This window comes from Amia ocellicauda, chromosome 10 (assembly GCF_036373705.1).
Source record: "Amia ocellicauda isolate fAmiCal2 chromosome 10, fAmiCal2.hap1, whole genome shotgun sequence".
Taxonomy (NCBI): domain Eukaryota; kingdom Metazoa; phylum Chordata; class Actinopteri; order Amiiformes; family Amiidae; genus Amia; species Amia ocellicauda.
Window position 1 is genome coordinate 24,168,814 of NC_089859.1, and position 25,997 is coordinate 24,194,810.

A 25,997-nucleotide genomic window follows, 5' to 3' on the forward strand; every position below is an offset into this window, starting at 1 on the left:
ATATTCAGTTTCTTGATGCATTCTACTGCGAACAACAGTTAATTTGACAAAAACGAATTAATAATAAATAACTTTAGTTGTGTTATGCTAACCCCTCAGTTTTATAACTCTACATTAATGAAGTAAGAAACAGTGTTTATTGTGTATTTCTCAGAGGAATATCTCAGAATGTGATCACAGCGCCCGTAAAGACCCCCGTATTGTAATTGGAACAGAACCACACGTATGTTTTGGAAACATGATCGAGATTCTGTTTATGGATCACATGTTCAGGGTTAACTATATTAGGTGCTGACAGTATTTTGTTCGGAGATTGACAGCTCTGCAGAGGACTACAGGTTCAGTCATTATTTTCATACAAAATACACTTAGAGCAATTAAGTCATGTGCACTGTTTACACTAGGTGTTTCACTGACAGTGCCTTAACACTTTTCATATGCACTATTATTGCAGCTATCAGATCAGACAAGACCAGACTTAGACTTAGGTTCCACAATAAACGTCAGTTCAAAAATGAACTCTAAATTGAAAATATGCAATGTTCTATGGGGCTGGAATGAATGAATCTTGAGAATTAAAGCCGACAGTTATTGATATGACACGTCAGACAGCAATAGCTATGAATAAGATATATAAAGAAGTATTCCATCACTCTTTAGTTTCCTGCGTTAGTTTCTTTTTGACTACAAGCTCACTGAGTGGCGGTGCCTCTGCAAGTTAAATGAGGACATTTATATTTCAGGAAACTGAACTGTGTGAAACATCTTTCAAGCATGATTCCCACAGTGTGTGTGCAAGTCTGACTTATTTTTGTAAAGCTTTGCGAACACAATGAAGCATTTTTTGTGTTTTCTCTCTTAGTTTGTGTGCTGTCTGTTGAGGTCTGTTCACAGTGTACAATGTGGTTTCACTCTTGCATTATTCTGAATCAGATAAAATTTATTCAGAGAGTTTAGATAAAGCAAATATGTTCAGACTCTTCAAATTGCTGTCAGTATGGAGGATGGTATTTTAATAGTCATCAGTCTTTTCGGTGCATCTTTCTTTTGGAGTAAAGGTAATGGTCTTTGTCTTCCTACTCATCAGATGGAAAGACAGATGTCTATGGGATCCAATATCATGGGGATGCAGGGTCCCAACCTCACCAACTCCTGCTCTTCACCTCAAGTCCCCTCGATGCATTCAGAAGCCAAGCTGGTAAAGAGCTGTTGAGTTTCTATTTACATTGGTTTCGTTGTGTGCATTCCTGTTTCCCACAAAGCCAAATATATATGTTCCTTTAAGCTAGGCCAGATCTTACCACTCAGAAGTAGATTAGTATTTCATTGGGTACTGTGTCCAATCCTATGCTCAGACCTGCCAAAGAGATTGAAGTGCAAGAGAAACTGGATTTTTTTTTTTCCTGAATAAAGAAGCCTTTATTCCTTCCAGTATGGGTGCCTATGGACAATCTGATGTATATGTTAACATACATAGAAAGTAACACTGAACATTGAACAGCTTGTTAGCATTGCATGGAGCCCTGCTGGAAAAGTTTCATTACTTCCTCCTTAACAAAGAAAACACTTAATACACAAGAAACTTGAAAAATAGTCTGGTCTGGATGCAGATTGCTGAATGGTGAAAGCTTTGAAATACATATAATATATATTCTTGTCTTTGAACTTTGCTTTGAAGATTTACAGCAGAAAGTGGGCAGGGGTTTCAGTAAACAGGCAGCTACCTCACTGTGTGTTGTTGTTTTTGTATGTTACTAATTCGCAATTACGCAATTATGAGTTGCATCAGCATGTATTGTATAAAGACTGCAAGGCTGAGGTTAATTGCAATTTCTCCTCGTGTCTCTTTTAGATGCACTTTCAGATCTGCTATGAGAAAGATATTAGCATTCCGGCGCTGGCTAACAAAATGCATTACTTCATTTTGGGTCACAGAAACAGGACCAAGTAGCATTAATGAGACACAGATTACATTAATATCCAGGAGACCAAATGTGGCTCTTCTTAACCAGAGCATGATTACAGGCAGAGGATGTTTATGAGGGCCTAATACAATTTGCAGGATCTCGGGAAAAGAGTGGTTAATAGTCAGATTTCTGGAGTTGCAACAGCAAGCAGAAGACATTCGTCCCAAGAGAACATGGCATTGTAGCGTAGTGAGCTTGTCTTCTTTACGATGAAGTGGTGCATTGGAGGAACTGTTTGTCTTCTCATCTGTTTGTGTCACTATCAAGGCAGCTGAGTTCCACTTTTAAATCAGAGCCGCAGTGACGTGTGGAAGGCCTGAACAAAAGCCAAAGGACTGAATTGGGAGACTAGATAGAAGTAGCTGAGAAATAGAAAATCCGTGCATTTGTGTTGTATTTTGTGATTAATACTACAGTATGTAGTTTTGAAGAACGTTTTGTCTCTCTTGACTTTGTGCCTTTAGTTAAACACACAGGTTTTTTTTTGTGATAGAACCTCAGGATTCACAGAATACAGTCTCAGCATAAATTCAGCAGTAAATTGCAGTAAAGATTGAAACCGTTCTTAAATCCTTTATAATGTCAAATTATGACTGGTAACTAGGTAACAGTAGGTGTTGCATACTTTCTTCAAAACAGACAAGAGGAACTTGAAGGCAGCAAAGCTCAATTTACTAGCACCTCTGAAAACATTCTCGGGTTCCCAGAAAGTAGCTAAATATTTTGACTATGAGTAAACTCTTGCAATAAAACTCAGCTAATAGGTCTTGTGCTATTTATTTAGGACAACACCTGCAGTAGAACAGGCTAATTAGAAGCTATGTTGTTGGGTTTTTTTGTACTGTAAATGTAAATGAAGCTCAATTTTGTACGCACTGTTGTGTGTGTTTGATTAAAACTGGTGGTTTCAGATATAAGTCCCAATGGAAGAGACAGATGATTTGTTTACATGGGTCTCAACACTAGACCCGGTGTTTTGCTTTTATGAAGTGCTTTTGGTGTCCACGTGACCCCTGCTTCAAGCCTCCTGGAGTTTTATTGTATCATCTGAAACTGACCTGAAATGCTTTGTAGGAAAGTGCAGATGGCATGTAAACTTATGTAGTAGGTGTATTTCCCAGTACGTTTTTACATATTTAGTTGAAGTACAACCTTCCCTTATACATACATTTTGTTATTTAAATGATTTTGAGGTATATAAAGAGTTTACCCTGAATGTCTCCTGGAAATGAACATTTATTTGTAGTATTCAGGTTTGATATGTGTTGTGGTAGTGTTGGCGGTAGCATGTTTAAAAATATACTATACACCTTTACCCCGATATAACATGTTCTTCGGGAGCTATAGGTGTTATAGGGATAGGGTTATAGGTGTTATACTGAAACGGCCTAATAGTGAACTGCTGTGGCCTCGAGCACTTCTGATACTAATCGTCAACAAATCATTTTTGTTAGAGCTGACACGGTGTATGCAAATAAATCTGTTCTACAATGGTTAATTTGTATCTCCTCTCTTTAATTACAACAATTATTGTATAAGCTTACTTCGTTTAGTCTGTGTGTAATGCTTAGGAAAATGCAAAAATCACATAAAATATCAGAAAATGCTTTTAATTACACACCCTTACAAATGGTTGTGAATAAAGGATTTTGGTATTGTAGAAAATAGGAACATGGGCCACTTTGTCCTTTAGCCAACTATATTATATTTAGATTGTTAAGTAGTATGAACTGTTAACTATTAAATAGTTTGAAAACATTTTGGACATAGGAGTTTTTACTTATGGTAAAGGTTCAAATTACACTAAAAGAAGTAAAGTAATCAACGGATTTAAAATGTCAACATTATAACTTTAATTAAGACTGACAAGACTGTTTATACAGTGAAGATTGGAGTGAAAGTTTTGGGGTGGAGGTTTATATACTTATAAACTGATAGATAACATTGATAACATTGATCTCACAACTTTTTTGCCTTAAGATGTCAGATTTATGTTTTGACTTGTGTTTGAAAAGGTTAAAGACGCTCTAATCCATGAGTTTGTCAAGAAACATTATGATCAGGTAAAAAATACCCCACTGTGTGTTATTTGAAAAACAATATACATTATTTTCCTTCAAGCACGTGGCAATTAATGTCTCTTTAGAAATTTCTGGAAATTATAAACAAGGCATGTGCTCAGCAAATTGCCGGACGTAAAAAGTCCTGACAACACCGGCTTGCATGCAGAATGTTCTGGGGACAGGGGGCAACGGCAACTGATAAAATTACAGACAGAGTCCCCCCCCCTCACAAATTTACCAATCAATCAGGCACGGAGACACACACTGACAGGCATTATTAAATTCAGAGGTCAATGAGAGCTATTAAATCTGATCCGAGTGCACAATGAGAGTTTTCCTGTACAGCTGTTTTATGACACACAAATTTCATGTGTTTTATCTCAGTATTTTATTTCCATTGATGTACTGCAGTGTGTTCTCTCTCCCTCAAAATGCACTTCTCAGTCTGTCTCTCCGCCCCTTCTCGCTCTCTATCTCTGTCCGTTCTTGTCGGGTGTAATGTTCACTTATTTTAATTTAATTAAGACCCATTCTTTAAGTCTTAATCTAGATGCCTTACCCTTAACAAGACACTAAAATCATCATATTTGGATTCATTTGGTTTTAATAGCAATACAAAGAATATTATGGATGTTTTGAAGGTAGAATACAAATTATTTAAGAATTAATTTAGAAGGTTTGAGCCTTGCTTTATTGATCCCCCGAGGCTTTACTAATTGTGCGAAGGTCGACAGTTCAATGTCACATTAAGAACAGGTTCATATCTTTATATATGCAGTCTATCTGAATGAGCATGTGTGCGCCAGATTTTTGGAGACTCTTATGATGAGAAAAGCTTCAAAACAGCAATAGTGAAATATTGACGAACCTCCAAGTAAAAACCCTGTTGCAATATTTAATGTTTTTGACCTAATTCTAGTTGTGTTCTTTCTCAATGGGGTCTTTGTTGACTACTAATCCTATTACATACTGTTAATATCCAAAAATCTTTAAATAATGCCTTAGTAATCCCGATCATTATTTTTCTTAAGTGAAAACATCATTTGATCTGTGTGCAGACGATTTCACTGTTTCACTGTAAGAGTCGACCAATTCAAGCAAGCATGTTAATTCATCAACAGCAGGAAAAAAAGTAATAAAAGCCCAGTAGGAGAAGACCTCGTCATGAAGCAGATTTAGAGTTGCTGTTTTTTTATTCTGTGTAATCTTGTAAACAGTTAACTAAAAAAATAGCTGTGGCTGACTCATTCGGCCAGACTTAGGAAGGAAAAGGAAGCGCACACCAAAAATATTTATTTGGAGAATTAAGATGAATGTTGACACACGACTGTGCTTCAATATAGTAGCAAACTAACACAAACAAATACAAGCACACAAAATTGATACATTTAGATGAATAAATGTCTCAAAAGCCCTTCAGATGTAACTCTTTCATTATCTAGAGCAAATCGATCATACTGTTTCCAGCCGTCCCGGATGTCTGTAAAGTAGCTGTAGTATTTCTGTATTTCTTTGTCAAAGCTTTTGTCAAATATATTCAGTGTACAATTTTGAATGCAAGCAACAGTTATTTTCATATTATGATAAATGTGTTACTTATTAAACTCCTAATTGTGAGATCAGGGGAAACACCTTCTCTTGTGCTGGATTATGATCCCAGAAAGACATGCTGTCATAACTGAGACATGTTCCATTCAAGGGGACAGACCCAGTTATAAAGGAGCTAATCTCATACACTCTGAAGCTGAATTCTCTGGGTCATTAGTGAGGTTTTTGAAATATAAAATATTCCTTTTTAAATACATACTTATGTGAAGTTTAAAAAAAAAGATCAAGGGGCAGGGAAGGAGTGAGTGGATTCTGGGGGCATTTAAATGATCTGTCTGCGTTCTAATAAGATTGATTGTCTTTGTGGTCTTTCTCATCTCTTCGTTTGTTTCTAAGGCAACATGAAGAGGAAACAAAATTAATTTGACTTGCATTATCTATCTGCAGGCACGAGGCCAGGTTTGAAAGTTTTTCTCTTTCAATCAGTGTGTAATAATATCTTGAACATACATTTACGATCGTGATTGAGAATTGCTTCTATGTACTGAATCCTAATTGCTGAACTCTTTTAGTCAGTTTTCTACATGCTGCAAACGTTTACTTGTCTCTGATTATAAAGGTATTCGCATGTGAACGGCTTGATGTATTGTTACAATAGTCTTCATCAGTAAAGGTGTTCGGCATCCCCAGTTCTTGGACTTAGCCTTATGCTTTTGGACAGCTCTTCAGTTAAAACTAATCCCAGATGGAAACATTTCTATAGCATGATAAAAAAATAGTTATTTTAACAACTTCACGGCAATAATAATATTTTCTTCGTTATTCACAGAATTCCCTGTGTGTTTGATGATCTGGCCTAAAATCTGCTCCCTTTTTTGAGCCAAACGTTTGATTAACAAATTCCAATTGTTTTGGGGGGGATTATTATTACAAAGTGTGATCAGTACACTAGACATTACCCTGTGGTTTGTATACCTGGTGTGCTTTTTTATATACTAACACATGATCTAACTATGTATTTATCAGAAGGAAATACTTCAGTTTGGAATCTGTTTAGTTGTTGGATTGTAAGAAAAGCAAACAAAAACAAAACAATTATGGAAAAAGGGGGTAATCGTTGTTTTTGCCTGTGGATGTGTTTAATTGTGCTCCTTTGTGTGTCTTGATTCTAAGATCCCTTGCTGTTCTAATGAGTAACAAACAGGAAATGGTTTGTTCCCCCCTTTAAACACAGTGATGGGCTGAACATTTAAAAACACAAAAATGAAAAGTGTCCAAAATACCCAAAGTCCTTACAATTATGTAAGTATACAGTGATTGATATTCAGGATTATGCGAGAAAGCACTTAAATTGTGTTGTGCATGACCATCGTGGGTACAGTTTCAAAATGTCAAGAGGGTTTCTAATATCATAGTCCATCAAAGGTGGATAAATACAGTCACACTATCATATAACTGCATAGTGATCCGTTCCATATGTGTTTCTCCGTTGTTGCATGATCCTGCTTTAATCACATTACTTAGAGATGTTTACTTTCTTGACAATCTGAAATCTTGTTACTGTAATACTACACTTCCCCAGCCTTTGTCCCATATTGGTGGCAAAGTATTGAACTTTTAATTTTAAATTTTCAGGCTTTTCTTCGCTCTTCGGGTCTCCACCAAAAAAATAGGGAAAGATGCAAAGTGCAGCTTTTATTCTGCAGGCCGCCGCGTTCCCGGGGTAGACCTGCTTAACGCATTAGTTTCTTATCAGAGGATTCTGTGAAGTGCACAAGCAATACTAATGAGCATTAATTGATTATATGGATCAGTAGAGAGTTACAACCATTGTAAGTGCTGTCTCTTGTGGTGCCTGAGTAAATACTTAATGAGGTAATAAGTATTTCAATGCCTTCTGTAATGAACCTTTTTAGTAAGAAAAACCCTGGGGGGACACTGTTATTTTTCCACATACCTCAAAAGTAAAGAGCCTTCAGTGAGAATAAAGGCCGTAAGAAAACAACAAACATCACATGCCTGCATTCCTGTTATGCTGATAAAGGTATAGAGTTCACATTGTAGTTATATATAATTTAAAATATTTTAAATATAAGGTTTGTTTCTAAATTATAATTTATTTTTATTTTTTATTTTTTAACTATGACGTGTGAAATATTAAGAGTCACACATTTAATGTTACCCAGGTTTCTTTCTCCACCTTAAAAAAATGGCCAAGGCATTTTATATGAAGGCATTGTATTCCCATGCCTGAAACCAAGATACCCAGTATGAGACCAGTCTCGCTGCGTTCTGCAGAGTCATCTTTGCTCACTAAACATTTTCGGTTTCATGTTATTACCCATTATTATTCATTCTACTTAAAACGAGACGCTCCTCATTCAAAATAAAACACGTACAACCTTTGCCCTTACCCGTGAACAGATACAAACATAACAAAGTTTACAGACGAGAGGAGGCCATTTGACGCATCGTGCTCGTTTGGTGTCCATTAATAACTACGTGATCCAAGGATCGTATCCAGTCTATCCATATGTAACCTCTTACAGCTTGCCCAGTTAGCTGCACCTTCAGAGCAAAACATTGTCTACCAATTAGCAAAGGTTCAAGGCTCAGCTATTAGATTCATTCTGAACAATTCACAAAAATGAAACCAAATTGCCACCTGTGAGGCACTTATTGCACCTTCCAGGTACCCATTTAAATAAAGTGAAGGTGGCTCAGACTGAGGTTCTGCTGTTTTCTGATTCAGTTCCTGGGGATAAGAAATGTGTCAATAATTCACCGATTCTACCTGCTGACTTCAGTTAAGGCCTTTAGTGTGAAAAATCTATAGAAGAATGCCAAATGGTGAAGAAAACTGAATTTAAAAAGAAAAAAGACGTAATATAAATAAGAAAGAAAAGTAAGTAAAGTGCACATTCATGGCTTTCCCACAGGTTGAAGGATTGGAGGTATTTCACTTCAGTCTCCCCAGACTTTGCCGTTAATGTGATGTAGAAGTTCTGAAACAGCCTCATGTTTTGAGATCTATTTTATAAACTCACTTTGCAGCCTGTCATTTCCTTAATTATGAGGCCCCGGTACGGTGTAGGCTGGTATGGTACCCATGCAGGGGTTATTTTACAGCACCTAATTAATCATAGTGACACTGCTCTTTAAATACAGGTTTATTTCAAGTCTGTTTTTCCTTTATTTTTAAAAACATTTGATGTTTATATTGCACCTCACTTTGTAATGAGCTATGAAATGTAGCCTACAAATTGAGATTTAAAATAAATACACAAACTACATGCCATAATTCATGTTTTTTATATATATATATATATATATATATATATATATATATATATATACTGTTTACTGTTAGATTTATATATATTAATTTTTAGTCATTATATTGTTCAATCTCTCTCTCTATCTATATTTTATAATAATAATAATAATGAAAAAAATGAGAATATGTTTTGTGTAGTTTTTATTTTATTTGTGTGAGCGTTTTTATTCATATATTGAACGGCGAATTACAGACTACACATTTTTTTTTTTCAAAGTTTCAGATTTGCTTTGCAGTGATAAAACGTGTTTCAGCCACAAAGCATGTAGGTGAAAGAGTAAGTTCCAAGCTATGCTGAATACTTTGCATTACATCACAAAAAGGAAGTACCACTTTGAACAACACTTTGAAACGGATTTTAAAACCATCTGTACTGTCGTCATGATACAACAGCCATTAATTAATGTTGTCAAACAAACTGGCCATCGTTACATAATAATAATAACAGCAACAATAAAACTAATAGTTTTAGATTATCAAGGTCCATCAACGGCATGGGTAATGCTTTGAAATGAGAATGTATCTTTCTAAGAATATGGACTGCAGAATATTTGCAGCTGTTTGTGAAAGTTAAAGATATGTGGCACTTATTTCCCCCTCTCTCTCTTCTTTTTCTTTTCATGATAAAAGAGCAGTTACAATCTGTCTGGTCTGTCAGAATTAGAGGGGCAATCTATCTTTCTTATCAGATTCAAGAAAATATTTTGCATGTTAACTGCTTACAGACTGAATCTCAAGTGTACTATTTCAAACGTGCTTGTGTTGAAGGCTGATGAACAGTTAGAAACATGCATTATCACTACTGTTTTCTGCTTTTTGGTTGTGCTTTTTGGTATAGTTGGGGATTTGGCTGTGTCATACTCTGAGGTTAAAAAGAGGTTTCATCAATAATAACTGGAATTTGTACATGAGAAATTGTTTTTTTGTTATCAGGGTAATTATCCATTGTTTACATTGTTACTAGGGACAATAAATCAGTCACTAAGCATTGGAGTAGGTGCTGAGTTTTTTATGAGGTAAACAATACTACATGTTCCTAAACTAAAATTCAATTGGCTGAAAAACTGGCACAAGTCGTGCATATGACATAATTCTTGGCACGCCATAAATGTGCTCTTTTTTCGTGTAAGGCAGAAAAAAAGATTCTTAAAGAAACACTGAATGATTGAAAGTGATACTCGCCATCAAAGAAAAATACTTCAATGCCACAAAAAATTAGAAGCTGCAGGGAAACTTATATTTAGAGTATCAAGTAGTACTATTCTGAATTCATTAAATAAAACTAATAAGAGATTTACAAATAAAGAAATCAGCTATAAACAGTTTAAGGCATATTGACTTAGTTGGAACGAATATGGGTATTAAACAATTAAACCTCAAAGACAGCGTTTTCCCCTTCCTGCATAAACTGTAAAACAATCAGCGTGCATTAGGATTAAGGAAAAATGTAATAATTCCATTAAATCTGAAAGAATCTGAAGAGAAACACCTTTAAGCCTAATACTTTTTAAATATGATTTTTAAAATAGCAAATAGAAAAAAATACGCGCACACACACAGAATAAGCACTTGGTGTGTCTTCATTCTTTAAATGGTAAAGATTATTTTCCATAGCTCTGAATGAGTCGTCAGCATTTGTCTTTTTAAAAGTTTCAGTGTTTCAGTGTCTTCAAATTAGGGGCTTTCATGTAGATATGACTTCCATCAGACCCACCTATAACATTTTGATAGTGTTCAGCACAGCCAGTCAAGAAGTCTGATTCATTGTAGTTTTAACACTTTGTTTTCTCACTATGGCATTATTCTTCAATCACTGTAGTGCCGAAGTGAACATCAGACATCGAAAGTCTGATTTAAAAGTTTATAGAGAGTAATAACTGTACATCACAAGATAAACTTAACACTCAGTTTGCAGTAATTACTTTAATCTTCACCTTAAAACTTGTGCAAAATGTAGAAAGTGACGGGCAGGAAATTACAGGGGTGCTGTTGGTTAAGTATGGGCCCACCTTTGCACAGAGCATCAGACTCATTTAAATTAGAGGAGTTTGCAAATACTTATTAATGTGATCTAAATGCAGCTTTTGTAAGCAATTTTCCACAACATCTGCATGAATGGTAGCATTGTCAGAGGATGAGGTCATCGGAGAAAGACGGTGAGCTAAGAGCACAGCTGAGTCTACAGGCTTCACTGCAACCTACTGACACAGATGAGTGTTAAAGAAGCAGGAGCCCTTTTCTGAGACAGGCTAGCAATGACTTACTCAAGGGTGACTCAAGTGAGTTTCTCATGTTTGACTGTCTGTCATGAAGGCCAATCTGAGCAGGTCTGAGGATCACTTGATTGTTTGTTTTTTTAATTGTTGAGAACCAAAGGTACTGTACTTATTTCTTGGTTGCTTTCCTCTCTCTTGTGTATTTTTGTAACTCTTTTCATTTGTATCTAATGTGTGCATTTATCTGAAAAGGACTCTTGTGATATACTAGATCTGAGTGCATCATATAAAGTTCATATTATAATGTGTTCATTGTTGTTTAGATGCACTATTTAATAATGTAACTGTTAGCTTTGTAGCTTATCACTGAAATCTCTAGCTATTCTAGGTATATTCTTACAAAATTAGCTTGGAAATAAGTTACGTTGTGATTCAGACTTTTATTCCAACCTATAGAATCTTCTACATTTACAGATGAGTTCAGCTAAAGTATTGAACTTATTTTCCAGTTAGGTTTTAAAACAGGATGTAAAACTATCTCTGCATGGTATTGGGTGATGAGAAAGATAATATTGCTAACATAATTATTCAGGCTTTATATTTTTTTCCTTGCAAGCAATAAACAATAGAAAATGTCTGTTTTGAAGTTGTATAAACAGGCTTTTTTGACAAGGGGATGTGCTAAACATAGGTGAGGTCTTTAAAAGGTCATAGCTGGTTAAACTTTAATTATAGTCTACCTGGAATCTGTAGCAGCAGTTTGGTTTAGAAGCCTTGATATATTCATGTTAATAAATCATTTGAGCTGTCCTAAGGAAGTGCTGTTCCTAATTGACACATTTTTCAATGAAGCTGAGTGAGGACTAAGCATTTTGGCAGATTGATCTCCTCCTGACGTGTCTTTTTGGCATCTGTACCTTCCCCGGCTCAGATAAAGTGGGAGAGAATGGTAATGCCTATAACCGAACCTCATCCCCACGCTCCCTTTGCGGGCGGGCGGCCGGGCGCTCGGCTCCTGCCTGCCATACACTTTGTGGTAGTGATATTAGCGTGACTCCTGCCAGCGCACATGACTTAATCACAGACGTCACAGCAGTGGCTATAAGTGCAGATTATGTCGGACCCATAACCACAGGCGATCTAGGCCCAGACAGGGCTGGGATTTCTGCTGTAGTGTGTTATCAGCGATGCACTCCAGTATCTTTCACAGGGAGGCAGCCAGTCCCCCCCCACCCCCATAGCCTGTTATTAGAAAGGCCAGGCAGACTCACACAGCAGAAACAAACTCACATTTCTTTTCTGCAGTAATGAGAATTGTATTGTGTTAATGTTAGTGTTTTAATTCATTAGTGTGTTGATGCCTCTGATTATTTCAAGAAACACAATGACACTGACAAATGTGAATGTACTCTACGGCAGGTTGGGTTTAATTCACTTAATTAACTTTCCAACAGCTTCTTTTTATCATTTCTATTTCATGCAGCAAGTGTTCACCTTATTTTCTAGGTTGCAGTTTTTAGGTAGATTGGCTTTGTGGTTTCCACATTAACTTGCCAGAGAATATTACGCACTGTTTGTAATGATCCAACACATTGTTATACTCTTGTTATAGTTACACTGTCCAGACCAGGATATAAGTTAATGTACAGCAGGCAGTAACTGTTTGTGATAGTCACAACTTTATTAGGACGTCTACTTTGCTTTGCTTAGTTTCGTAATCCGTCCTTACTATTGAAATTACTATGAAAGGGAGACTTGCATTCATATTATTATTTAGCAGTCACATTTACCAAAGGTTTAACATCATCTATATGAAACAGAATCTACACATTGCAGTGAATCGAATATAAATATTTATATTAAAATGGCAATGAATAGAAACCTCCATGAATAGCCCATCGAGTCTCGGGAGTAAAGAGGAGCATTCTTCACATTCTGGAGCTGCATGACTCATTTTTGGACTGAGCTTCTGCCATGTGGTACAGTTAGTTCCTGAGCTTCATACCATTTCTTTTCTCTTGCAAGAGCATGGCTTCGTGCTACCCAGCATTCAGCTGGTCAGAAAGGTGCAATAAAAGCTGCTGTGTTATGCTGGGATCGAAACAAACCTAGGTTTTGTACTCAAAATACACCATTGGAGTGCATTTAGCCCAAAGAACCATATGTATATTGTAACATTTGCAACCATACCACTAGGATTTGAATTCTAATTATCTTTAAAATAAAATTAATTTTGCGATAATGTTGCTTCAGTATTTCGTCCTGTTTGTTAGATCCAAACAAATTATTATGCTTTCAGTTGTTCTTCTAGTCAGTCCTCCGTCCTCTTAATCTTGTCCTTCTGCAATAGACTAAAATACATACCAGGTTTGTATTTACTGTATATTTTCATTTGCCTCTTATTCTTATTCAAATTATTCTACTAACCAGTAGAACTAAACCTTGACTATGTTAAGATCAGTTGAAAGTTGCTGCCACTTCCAAAATGAGATTTTGAAAAGTGATGCTTAGCAGCCTGATACTGTGAAAGCTTGTAGAAAAGCAGAGATGTCTGAGTGAATGGAAAGTACAGTGTTCAGCCACGAGGAAACATTAGCACACCCACATCAGGGATTAGGGACAATTATTCACAGTAAAATTGTGTACTACCTTCACAAGCAGCATGCCAACTTGTCTTAAACTGGTCAGAATTGTATGGTTTCTGTACATAAATACATTATATTATAAAAATATAATGAAACAAATGGAAATTATAATGTTGTGGAGGGATGTATCAGCTATATAAAATGGGACCATTAGGTACTTGTGTTAAACTGCCTAGTGGGCCTGCTGTATCATACACTTGTGACAGCTGTCAGCAAGACCGTTTTTTCCGTTGGTGCTCTTGATGCTCACAAACAGCGTCTTTTAATATGATTTTGGCAATTAGAGGTGCCGCAGAAGGATAGATTTTTTTTTTTTTTTTATATATATATATATATATATATATTCTCTTTTAAAACAATGACTTGTCAACGTCCCGTACCCGCCCGGTCCAATCTTTATGTATTCGCTGTGGCCTGCTCGTAATTTGTTAGTGGCTTTATCTAACCAGCCATTATTACGTCGGTTGGCTGTGTTGAAGGAGCGCTTTATGAAAGAAAATTGTACAAAATGTAGTTCTGTTTCAAAGGACATCCATTACATTGACAGTGAACGCCAACGCTGCCAAGTGAATGAGCGAATGATTTTGGAGCCGTGCGTCTTTTTAATCCGCACTCTTGTGTGGGAATTCTGCAGGATATTCACACGGCGGTACCAGTCTGGGTAATAATAAATGGGCTGGGCTGGAGTCAGGAGTCACTGGCAACCTGCAGACAGAGGGTGTAATGGGGAGTAGTCATGGTGCTTGTCAAGTATACAGTATATACTAAAACCTTATGCCCCTACCAAAAGTACAGATTGCCTGCTTTCAAATTCCCATAAGAAATCATTTTAATTGCTTCAGCTCCTGGGAGGGCGGAGTCGAGCTGTCGTTCATTACAGCTTTTAAGGGCGAAAGGGAAATATAATAAAGTGAGCTAATATAAGGACGGTGAGTTTGGGGCACGCTCCGTGGAAAAAAGTCGGTAGAGAACCTGATTGGAGTAAATTAATGAATCCCTTTTAAAAGTCTGGCTGTGTAATTAGCCTCAGTGCCGCGGAGCAGATGGGAATCCCAGACCCAGGGGAGAGCACGGAGAGAAATATTACCAGGGAACAAAATCACAGGCTTGATTTATTTGGCAATTATAAGCTCCATTTACACACACACAAAAATGTGCAAAGTGGCTTTAGTGCAAATTAGGAATTTATGATTCTGTGTGCCGTAAAGTTTCACAATTACGGGCTTCTGAGTTAATTTGTCCTCTGCATTTCTAAACAGAATCATTTTCTTTCTTTCGTCCTTTTTTTATGGAGCAAGAAAGGGTGTCTGTGCCACTGGAAAACCAGAGCTGCATCTTAAGCCCCCCATGTGTAATAAAAGAAACCCCATTGTGATCGCCAAAACAGGGACCGCAACGGTTAAATTCCTGGAGAAAAATAGACGTAACATAAAGACACAGAGCAGCTGATGTGAAACAAGTCGCAATTATGTGAAAAGTGCCTTTGTGTTGCGGACTTAATTGCAGACTATTGGAAGATAATGTACTATAGTTAGTGAAGACTAATGCTTCTCAGGGGTAAGAGAACCCTAGCTCCCTTCAAAATATTTTAAACTGTGTTTTGACTTTCACCCTGTAATGCAGCAAACCTTTATAATTTCCACAAAATGTTTTTATTTTCAAATGAATATTTAATGTATAGTTCAGTTTTCGGTAAACAGTCCTTAGCTGTATTTGCACAAAAGCATGCTTTTTAAAAGAAATAACTCATCACGCACAGAGTATTTGTAATATATGTTTAAAGAAATGTCACATGCTATAAACAAAAGTAAGAATTAATCAGGCCATTTAAATCGATAATGATAACACTCTAGATTATATATAAATACTTAAATCCAACAATGCATAATATTTGCAGGACTTAAACGGAAGCTCTGTTGAATGAGAAGTATATATCCATTTAATATCCAACATATCTGTCTTAAATTTACATAAAGTGGGAGAAAGATACGGTTTACACAGAGGGAACAGGGCTACGGTTTTACACAAAGAGTCCTGGGTTTGCAGCTCAGGTTACACAGCCGTGTTGTGAAAGCTGATGCCCTGTCATATCTCAGTATTTGTCCTGTTGATGTTCTGGAATCAATGAACTACCAATAAATAAATAAAGCATGATGGCTCTAATGTAGCCTCTGAGGTGACCTTTATTTAATTACTTGGCAATTATCATACTGAAGCCGATAAAAACCTGGGTCCGTCAGCTCTAGACTATCATCTGGATATATTTTTCTTGTTCGAACATGGTGTGGGTTTGACATATATGTAATATTGCACAGATTACTTTCTGCTGTTGTTTCCGTGATACAAAACTGATATAGCTCTCTAGAGTGAAGCATCCCCTGTTGTCGGGGTTTCAGCCTTAGGCCACACTTTGAGGAAAGGCGAATATTGTACACAGGGCCAATAAAACACAACCTTTGACATTTCGAAGAAGAAATATACATGTTTATAAGGTTCACCAGTGTCAATGTCCTCACAAAGTTGTTGTCTGAACATTGTCGTCATTGCGTAATACCTACAAGATTATAATTACTATTTTGGAAGCTACATGTGTTGGAATTAGAGAAAACTGCTTATTACTGACGGTTATTCTAGGCCCTGGCTCATTCTCAATAGCCTATTTAATGATCAGTACTGTAAATGCACAAATCTGCTCAAGAACCTTTATTTTCAAGCTTGGGGATGTTTTGTAAATAGGGTTGTGGTCAATCGCCATCTGTGTGTAACTTTGTGACGTTGCGGCATCATTGTAGTCGTAGACACTCATAAATACATTGGTATTCTGCTGGTCTGAAATGAAGGATTTCACCGGGCCTCGACGCACCGCTCTGGACTGTAAGGACTCTAATTCTTTTATTGTATACTGTTAAGAGTGTGCTATTAAATGCTTTCACTTTGCCTGATACTTTATTTTCAGTCACTCGTGTTTTTGGTGTCAAGCTGAGCTGTTTGCAGAGGATTTTCACTGTGATTGGTTTCTAAATGTTCACTTCAGGTTTTTAATTTAAAGTATTTATGTTTGATTGTCTGGTATAATTTGTAAATGCTGCATAATATGTTGTCTTTGAGGTTTCATAGTATGTTTTAGTTTTCAATAAGGTGGTGAGGTTTTTTTGTACAGAAATGTCATAATGGCATAAATATCTCTTGAAAGTGAGACTGGAAGAACTGGAAGAAACCTTTAATCTGAACAATGAAAGAAAAAATAAATCCTGAGACATGACATTTAGTTCAGTTTTAGCAACAAATTGTGGTGTAAAACACTGTATTTTCAGAATGTCGTCCCACAACATGCTTAACTATAGGTTTATTACTTCAAATTAAAAATGATTGGGTACCTTACTACTTTAAGAGGTGTATAGAGAGGGAAATAATCTGTTTGTGCTCTTCTCCTGCCGTAAACATTTTCCGAATCTTCATTGTTTTCATGTTATTTGTCAAATGTATTCCGTGATTCATTTAGACGCTTCAGGGACCAACTCTGACTATTCATAAAGAGAGGTTTCTCCCTGGAATGCCCTGGCACGAGAGGAAATTTAAAACAAAAACCTATTAGTTATAACAGAGCTTTATTGTTTATACTTTTGACTTTGAAAACAATGATAGCTTGTCCATCCCTGGTCCTCCTTCACTTCTGCCTCCAATTTGCCAGGATGCTGTAGATTAGTGGAATTTGATTCAACACATGGAAAACAGACCAAGTGGGTTAGCACAGCCCACTTAGTGCAATTTGGGAAGGTAAAGGAAATGTCTAATTTCTAACCGTGATGAATTAAGCCGGCTTCCTTGGCTCGTTTCTGTCTTAATCGACACTTGTACCTCAAGAATAAATCCAGATAAGTGAGGAAGTGCCTAAGAGGACACTGCTGTCTTTGGAGCTGGGGGAAGAGAGGGAGATTGTGTATTTACATTTGCTCAAGAGGGAAAACTGAGAATCAAGAAGAATCGTGTAACATCAACACGACCACAGAAGCTTTTCTTGCTTTTTTTATGGAATATTTCACTAAAAGTGTGTCTCACAGCAGGGCTACCTGGATATGATTCCACACCGTAGACGGATGCTTATCAGAGGTCCCTTATTATAACAGCTTTTAAGTTTCAGGTGCATGAAGAAAGACTCACAGTCACAGTTCATACAGATGTGGCAAATCCTGTTCTTATGTTGATCACATGTTCAGGAGAGAGGGCTGGGGTTCGGGTTTGGGTTCAAGATAAGGTTACAGCTCCAGTGACCAACATCAGCACTGGGAGGAGGTGCGTTGAATATCCAGGCCTTATTCCCATGATGCTCAGTTGGAATTTATCATGAAATTGCAGCCAGTGTTTGAAGGTTTCACCCGTTTTAAACTTGATCATGTTTTAAGCATTTTCTCTGCATGCAATCCCACCACCTTCCTCGCTTGCTTGTTTTGGATGCACTCTCTAGTTCTCTTCCCCAAACACCTAGTCGCGTTGACTTATAAAGGAAGCAAATGTTATATTGTGCGCAGTGGTCATGCCGAGGGGGTGTGTTGGCGCGTGTGGCGGAACAGGACGCTGGGGTGCCTGAGCGGGCCAGTGCTTTGTCTCCCGGACCCCTATGAGCTGCAGCACGCTGGTGAGGGGCAGACCCTCTCGCTCTCACAGTTGGATTGCACTCTTCCCTGTGTCGTATGTTTTAAAGGAGGCCAGCTGCAGACAGATAGAGTTGGCACAGCTTGGCCTGTGACCACACATTGGAGCCTGCGCTGATAAATAAGCAGACTAATTGAATTAATAAACAGATAGCTCTGCACTGCCAGCTGGAAGGCTATCAAAATGTGTGATAAATTAACGCCCGCTGGGTTAACCTCAAAGATGGAAAAAGAATCTGAGTGCGCCCTTCCCCCCACTCCCAACACTTCTCCCTCATCCCCCAACGCTGGCAGCGAGCCAGTGAGACCTAACACGAGACAGGCTTGTTTTACTGTGCTGATAATGTGTTATTAAGTTTCTAGACTGTGGTTGATGGTAAAATTCCACGGCCTTCTGTGGGAAAGAGAGGTTGTCTGCTTTGATGGTGGGGATGGGCGCTCGGTACGTTGTTACAACATTTGATATGAGCACTCAGAGGGGACGTGCGCTGCGCTCTCTGCAGATTGAAAAACAGGCCGTTTCACAGCAGGGCCTAACTGGGCTTTGTCAGTCTGGTGTATATTTTGTAAAAAGAAGCGGGAATATTTTCATTGCTGAAGCTTAAAAAAAATAACCGCTGTGAGCCTTCACCATAAATGGTCATTTCAGGATAACAGTGCAGTAAGGGTTAAGGTTATAAGTCTGGGAAGCCAATTTAGAAACGTCTTAATCTCATTTAGTTGATTAATGTTTATCACACCAGATTGGAGACTCACATGGATTCAGCGCAAACACATTCCCTTTCCCCGTATTAAAATAAGACAAATAAATGACAATAAACTGTGTTGGGAAATCACTGATTATAAGTAATGATGTTTCTGTGATCAGATTATAGTCTTGCCTGCTCTCTATCTCTGGTATTCGTACTTATCTGGAGATGCAGTTTCTGTAAATGAGTCATTTACATTTATCTGTGATGTTGAGTTGCAAATGACTGAACCCAAGTTTTGTTTGGCTTCCATCAAGGAGCAGAGGATGTAGTCAGTTGAATCCAACATGTTTGTATATTGTGCCTTTTTTTCCCTCCAAGTGATCACTAATCTCATCTAACCAATTAAAATGTATAATTTCAAATCAACTCACTTCCTAGTAGTGTGGAATTAATTTAGCAAATAGCAATAATAGCAATTATAAGTAATTATAGGCCCACACATACCTAGTGGCGTCTTTTTGGCAAGAACCGATTTTGCTGTTCTGTATTTGAATATAATAAACTAAAATAAGAGTACTGTCTCCTTTCAAAGGTACACAGCTACTTTGAGGAAGTGAGTGTGCTCTTACTAAAGCTATTTCAGTACCCTGCTGGACACAGGCAGCTATCTGAACCCCTGCCCACTGCTGCGGAAAGCGTCATTTTCAGAGCTCATCATATATCAATCACACTGCAGGCTGTTCTGTGTCTTAATTTGGAGTGTAACCTTTTCAAAAAGATTCCCTGGCTTTAATATGTGCTACTGAAATGAACTTCATAATTTTATTATCCAGCAATGTTATTATTATAGTATTATCTGTCATATATGATGCGGTCTAAAACGTTGCTGTGTTTACTTCTATAACTGACCCTGTAGCAGCACTTACTCATCTAATGGCTTATTTGTGAGCTCAGTTATTGATCAGGACTGGCAGAAGTTTTTAAATAATACAACAATTAATTTCCTTGTATTTACAAAACTGCTGTAGAGCTCCAACGATTTAGCACCAACCCATAACATGGTGTGCATTAATTAGTTTCTGAAATACAACTTATATAGAAACCCTGTGCACATCTGGGCGATACATTCAAATCTGCCCTGAGTGATTTCACAGACCGTGCTAACCATTAGTCTTGGTCTAACTTCCCAAACTTTGCAGCCCTTCAGTTGAGGTTTCTGTGCCCAGCTGTAAAGAAACATAATCATCAATTAACATGACTCAATAAAGGATCTGTGTTTTCTGAAGTTACCAGTGTAGTATCTGCAGGAAAGGAATAATCAGAGTGATCTAAGGTATGGATCCAAATCTTGTGAGCTCATAATATATGTCTCTATAAATGTGTGTGTGTATATATATGCACATTCAGGATTTTTTAGAATAGATCAAAATCTGCAAAAATTGATACCTATCAATAATGTGAATGTATGAAGTAGTCTATGCCTAGATATAGTGTTACAATTTAGCATGTATCCTGCAGTCTGTGTTTCAGGGATCCTCCTTTGGTTTTTCTATAGAGAAGGCGCTTCCTGTAGTTTTGTATTAGAGTCAGGCATTTCTCAGCAGAAGTGCCTTCCCAGCTTCTACAGGGAGTGTGACTTTGTTCCATTTCTGTACTACTTCTCCTCGTCCTCCTCCTTTTCCTCCTTTTATTTTTCCTTCTATTCTCATGCTCCTTCTCCTCCTTTTTCTTCTCCTTTTCCTTCACATTCTACTTTTCCTGCTTCTCCTTCTTTTCCTTCTACTCCTTCTTCTTTTTCTTTTCTTCTTCCCCTACTTTTCTTTCTTCCTTCCTGTCATTTTCTTCTCCTTCTCCCCTTCTTCTTCTTTTCCTTCTCCTTCTTCATATTTCCCCCTCTTAATCTCTCTTAATCTCCATCTTCCTCCTCCTCCTTCATTCACAAGCACAGCTAACTCAATTGACAATTGCAACCATTCCTGTCTTTCTTCTTTCTTTCTTTTTTATGTAAAACAAACAATCATAATCAACTGCAGCAAATTAGTTGGGACCCCGGGAGAGAATTTCAGTGTTTATTTTTGCAAAGCAGATGCAAATTTAAAATGTAAAACCCAAGAGGAAGAGAGGGCTTAAATTCTGAAGAACAAAATAGAGGTCAATGTAAACACTCCTGATGCTGCAGCCAGACATAATGGATAAGTAATAAGTCAGATGACGTGCATTTTCACAATCCTGTATAATAGCTGGCAATGCTAAATCATTCATGAAAGACGAGCAGGGAAGGGCGTGGGCTCGGGCCGTAACGCGACCTCCGCAGGGCCGCATCCTCTTACAGGCCTCCGGGCCCGGGTGATTGCCGCCACTGCTCGCGGAGGGAGGATGAGGTAGATCGCTGGTTTGTGACCAGGACTGTGAGCCAGGGCAGCTGGCGGCCTCTCCCATTGGGTATAATGAATGTGCAGCTTGTTAAATATATGGACCCCTTGGAAACGGCCTGCCTTGACTGAAAGCAGCTGTGAGTCAGGTCCCTCGCTCTCAATCTGCTCATCTGCTGTCCAAACAAATGGCAAGAGAGAGCGAGGCAGGGGAGGAGGCGAAAGAGCAGCAACACTTCTTTTGCATTAGGACCTCCACTGTGCTGAGGTTTGTGTCAGTAAAAAATGAATGAAGTGTAAGAAGTTTCTCAAATCCGTGCTCAATTGACTCGTGTATGTCCTGATTACTTCTATATATTGGATTTTTATATTGGAAGCTCTTGGAGGAAGCTTTCTGGAATCGATGCACATTACAGGAAAAGCTGGAGTATAAAACTGTTCAGAATAGTGTGAAGATGTTCATTGACAGCAGCAGATTTTACATTATAGACTGGCATCGTGTATTTATCCGTTTAAGTCAATTCTGATATGTTCTCAAATGGAAGTCACATTCTTACGTAAGGTGACTGTAGCTGTATATTCATGACCTGTTTTCAGATAACAACTGGGTTAATTCGCTAAATTGCTAAATATTTTACGATAACAAGGTTTTCAAATCAGATTCATGAATATTATATAATGGTGCTCTGGAACACAATTCAAGGTACTAACTTGATGCCTGCGTATTAACATAAATTCTCCGCCAAGTGAATCTCAAGCTCATTCTTATCACAAGAATCTGTCTTTAACCTTTTTTTTTTACTATGGTTAGCTAACATGACCGAAACCACATTTTTATTTTTGTATTTGTTTGTTTGCTTTTGTGTTTGTTTTCTACAGATCCTTAAGAACACACAACCCTGAGATACCCTCAGTTTGGTAAACACACTAAAAATAAGGGCACCTTGTGTCTAATGTTCTCCTTTTCATCAGGCCAGCCTGTTGAAAAACAGTAATTTACCACCGCTAAGTAGACCACACAGTTAAAAAAGCAAATCTGCAGCAAAACAAATAGAGAACCCTGACAGACTCAAGCCAGCGCAGCCCAGTCCTTTCCAAGACTCGACCAGAATGTTTACTGCTTTGAAACGTGTTCCAAGCAATACCTTAAAGAGTTTTTTTTTAAGAGTAAAATTATGCTGCAAGAAAACATCAATCTCAACGGCAGGGTGAGTCTGTACGAGCTTTGTGTTGGACTTCATGCTGGCAAAGTTAAGACTGTATTTTCAGTGGCAGGTTGTGCTAAACTGTTCCAGTTGTTCAAACCTCCTTCATTGGGAAATGAAGCGTAACAGCAATGCAGTGGGGTATTATATTGATAGGATTTGAAAATATGCCTGCAGTATTTAATTAGTTCCAAAATTGTTGACCACAGGTTTTTGTGTAAAGTAAAAAGCAGAAGAAGAAGAAGAAGAAGAAACAGTTAATGTGGAGAATTGTTGGGAATGCGGTGTTGGGAGTGGTTGTTGTGAGGAGCGGCCTGGTCTTGGGATGCATGTCTGCGATGCCTGGCTCCAGCGTGTGTCACACAGCGCCTCCCTCGCCAAATTCCTTGCTTTAGCTCAGACACTGAAAGCCAACCCTGAGTTCACAGGCAAAGCTAGCTTGTGTACCATGACCCTATTAGACTCAGATGCTGCGTTTGTGTCTGAAAGCAGCCCTAACGTGCCCACTTCCTTTTTGTCTGTCCTCCAGAGGCTGAAGGCAACGCTGTCGCACCACCCGGCGGCCATGCCCAACGGGAACATGAACACCATGGGCCACATGATGGAGATGATGTCAGCGCGGCAGGACCAGGGGCCCCACCACCACCTGCACCCCCACCCCCACGCCCACCAGCCCATGCAGCCTCCGCCTCACGCCTACCAGCACCAGCATGCCCAGCACCACCACCACGGGCACCCACCACCGCCCCACCACCACCCACAGAGCCACCAGCACCACCACCCCCACCAGCCGCACATGCACAGCCACCCGGGCCACCACCAGACATCCCCCCACCAGGGCATGCACCCCGGGGCCCAGTCTCAGGTACAGACCTCTGCCACACGCTCACCAGATCGCTTGACGAACTTCTCATTTCGTAATAGTGTAAGCTTGGAAGTTTAAATGATTTAATGGGACTCTTGAATGGGCAGATATAAATTAGCCCCCTTGCAGTCCTGTTTAGTAATGTCTGCAGTGATTAAGAGAGTTGTGACCAAAAACCTTGTTCAAGAAGAGCACTTTGGTTTGAGACAGATTTACGAAGCATGTAATCAGTTGTAAAGTCTATTTTGTTCAATTATTTATGAGGATTTTAAAATCTGCCAACCAAATTTAACCATAAAGTTTAATTGAGGAGGGAGTTTAATCTAAAGCAGGGATTCCCAAACCGGTCCTGGATTACCTCCTGCCCTGCTGTTTTTTATTCCGACAAGCTCTTAATTACTTAATTGAACTTAATTACTTAATTAGATAATTTGAAGATTCAATTAATGATACAATTAAGCAATTAATAGCTCCGGTGGAACACAAACCAGCAGGGAAGGGGGTACTCTACAGTACATGGACTTCAGACTCAGGTGGACAAAGCCCAGCTGCATTTCACTACTTCCATCTTCATTGAACACTTTGTGAGGATTTAGAAGTATCCAACAGTGAGGGCACAGAAAAAAACTGGGTTTGTAACTAGACAATCCATTTTTGCCGCACAAGAACACAACTGTAAAATGATCACCACTCACCATAATCAAGAAACAGCAATAAAATGTGCAAGCAATCGTAGTATTTAATGGACATGCCTATTACATAGTACAGGGGAAAAAATGCTGAAAAGCACACATGAAAAATAAATATAATAATTTTTTTAATCCAATTCAGTTTACTTATGGTGCTTTACTGTGATATCCTTTGCCCTTCAGAACTCTCAGTATTGAGTTCATTTTGGAAGAGAAATCTCAGTTTAATGACCCCATATCGGACATTATCTGTCACCTGTACCCATACTCATTTACAGTGAGGGAAAAAAGTATTTGATCCCCTGCTGATTTTGTACGTTTGCCCACTGACAAAGAAATGATCAGTCTATAATTTTAATGGTAGGTGTATTTTAACAGTGAGAGACAGAAGAACAACAAAAAAAATCCAGAAAAACGCATTTCAAAAAAGTTATAAATTGATTTGCATGTTAATGAGTGAAATAAGTATTTGACCCCTTCGACTTAGTACTTGGTGGCAAAATCCTTGTTGGCAATCACAGAGGTCAGACGTTTCTTGTAGTTGGCCACCAGGTTTGCACACATCTCAGGAGGGATTTTGTCCCACTCCTCTTTGCAGATCCTCTCCAAGTCATTAAGGTTTCGAGGCTGACGCTTGGCAACTCGAACCTTCAGCTCCCTCCACAGGTTTTCTATGGGATTAAGGTCTGGAGACTGGCTAGGCCACTCCAGGACCTTAATGTGCTTCTTCTTGAGCCACTCCTTTGTTGCCTTGGCTGTGTGTTTTGGGTCATTGTCATGCTGGAATACCCATCCATGACCCATTTTCAATGCCCTGGCTGAGGGAAGGAGGTTCTCACCCAAGATTTGAAGGTACATGGCCCCGTCCATCGTCCCTTTGATGCGGTGCAGTTGTCCTGTCCCCTTAGCAGAGAAACACCCCCAAAGCATAATGTCTCCACCTCCATGTTTGACGGTGGGGATGGTGTTCTTGGGGTCATTCCTCCTCCTCCAAAGTTGAGTTGATGCCAAAGAGCTCGATTTTGGTCTCATCTGACCACAACACTTTCACTCAGTTCTCCTCTGAATCATTCAGATGTTCATTGGCAAACTTCAGACAGGCCTGTATATGTGCTTTCTTGCGCAGGGGGACCTTGCGGGCGCCGCAGGATTTCAGTCCTTCATGGCGTAGTGTGTTACCAATTGTTTTCTTGGTGACTATGGTCCCAGCTGCCTTGAGATCATTAACAAGATCCTCCTGTGTAGTTCTGGGCTGATTCCTCACCGTTCTCAAGATCATTGAAACTCCACGAGGTGAGATTTTGCATGGAGCCCCAGACCGAGGGAGACTGACAGTTATTTTGTGTTTCTTCCATTTGCGAATAATCGCACCAACTGTTGTCACCTTCTCACCAAGCTGCTTGGCGATGGTCTTGTAGCCCATTCCAGCCTTGTGTAGGTCTACAATCTTGTCCCTGACATCCTTGGACAGCTCTTTGGTCTTGGCCATGGTGGAGAGTTTGGAATCTGATTGATTGATTGCTTCTGTGGACAGGTGTCTTTTATACAGGTAACGAGCTGAGATTAGGAGCACTCCCTTTAAGAGAGACACCTGGGAGCCAGAAATCTTGCTGATTGATAGGGGATCAAATACTTATTTCCCTCATTAACATGCAAATCAATTTATAACTTTTTTGAAATGCATTTTTCTGGATTTTGTTGTTGTTATTCTGTCTCTCACTGTTAAAATACACCTACCATTAAAAT

General features: G+C 38.6%; 1 protein-coding gene across 1 annotated transcript in view; it reads left to right on the forward strand.

Annotated features, from left to right (window-relative positions):
- The window catches only part of creb5b (cAMP responsive element binding protein 5b), an 88,908-nt gene that overhangs the window by 50,735 nt on the left and 12,176 nt on the right, over positions 1 to 25,997 (forward strand). Inside the window, exons 7-8 of the mRNA XM_066715655.1 lie at positions 1,088 to 1,198; positions 23,227 to 23,562. Coding sequence (XP_066571752.1) covers positions 1,088 to 1,198; positions 23,227 to 23,562 — 447 coding nt within the window. The remainder of the gene's footprint in view (positions 1 to 1,087; positions 1,199 to 23,226; positions 23,563 to 25,997) is intronic.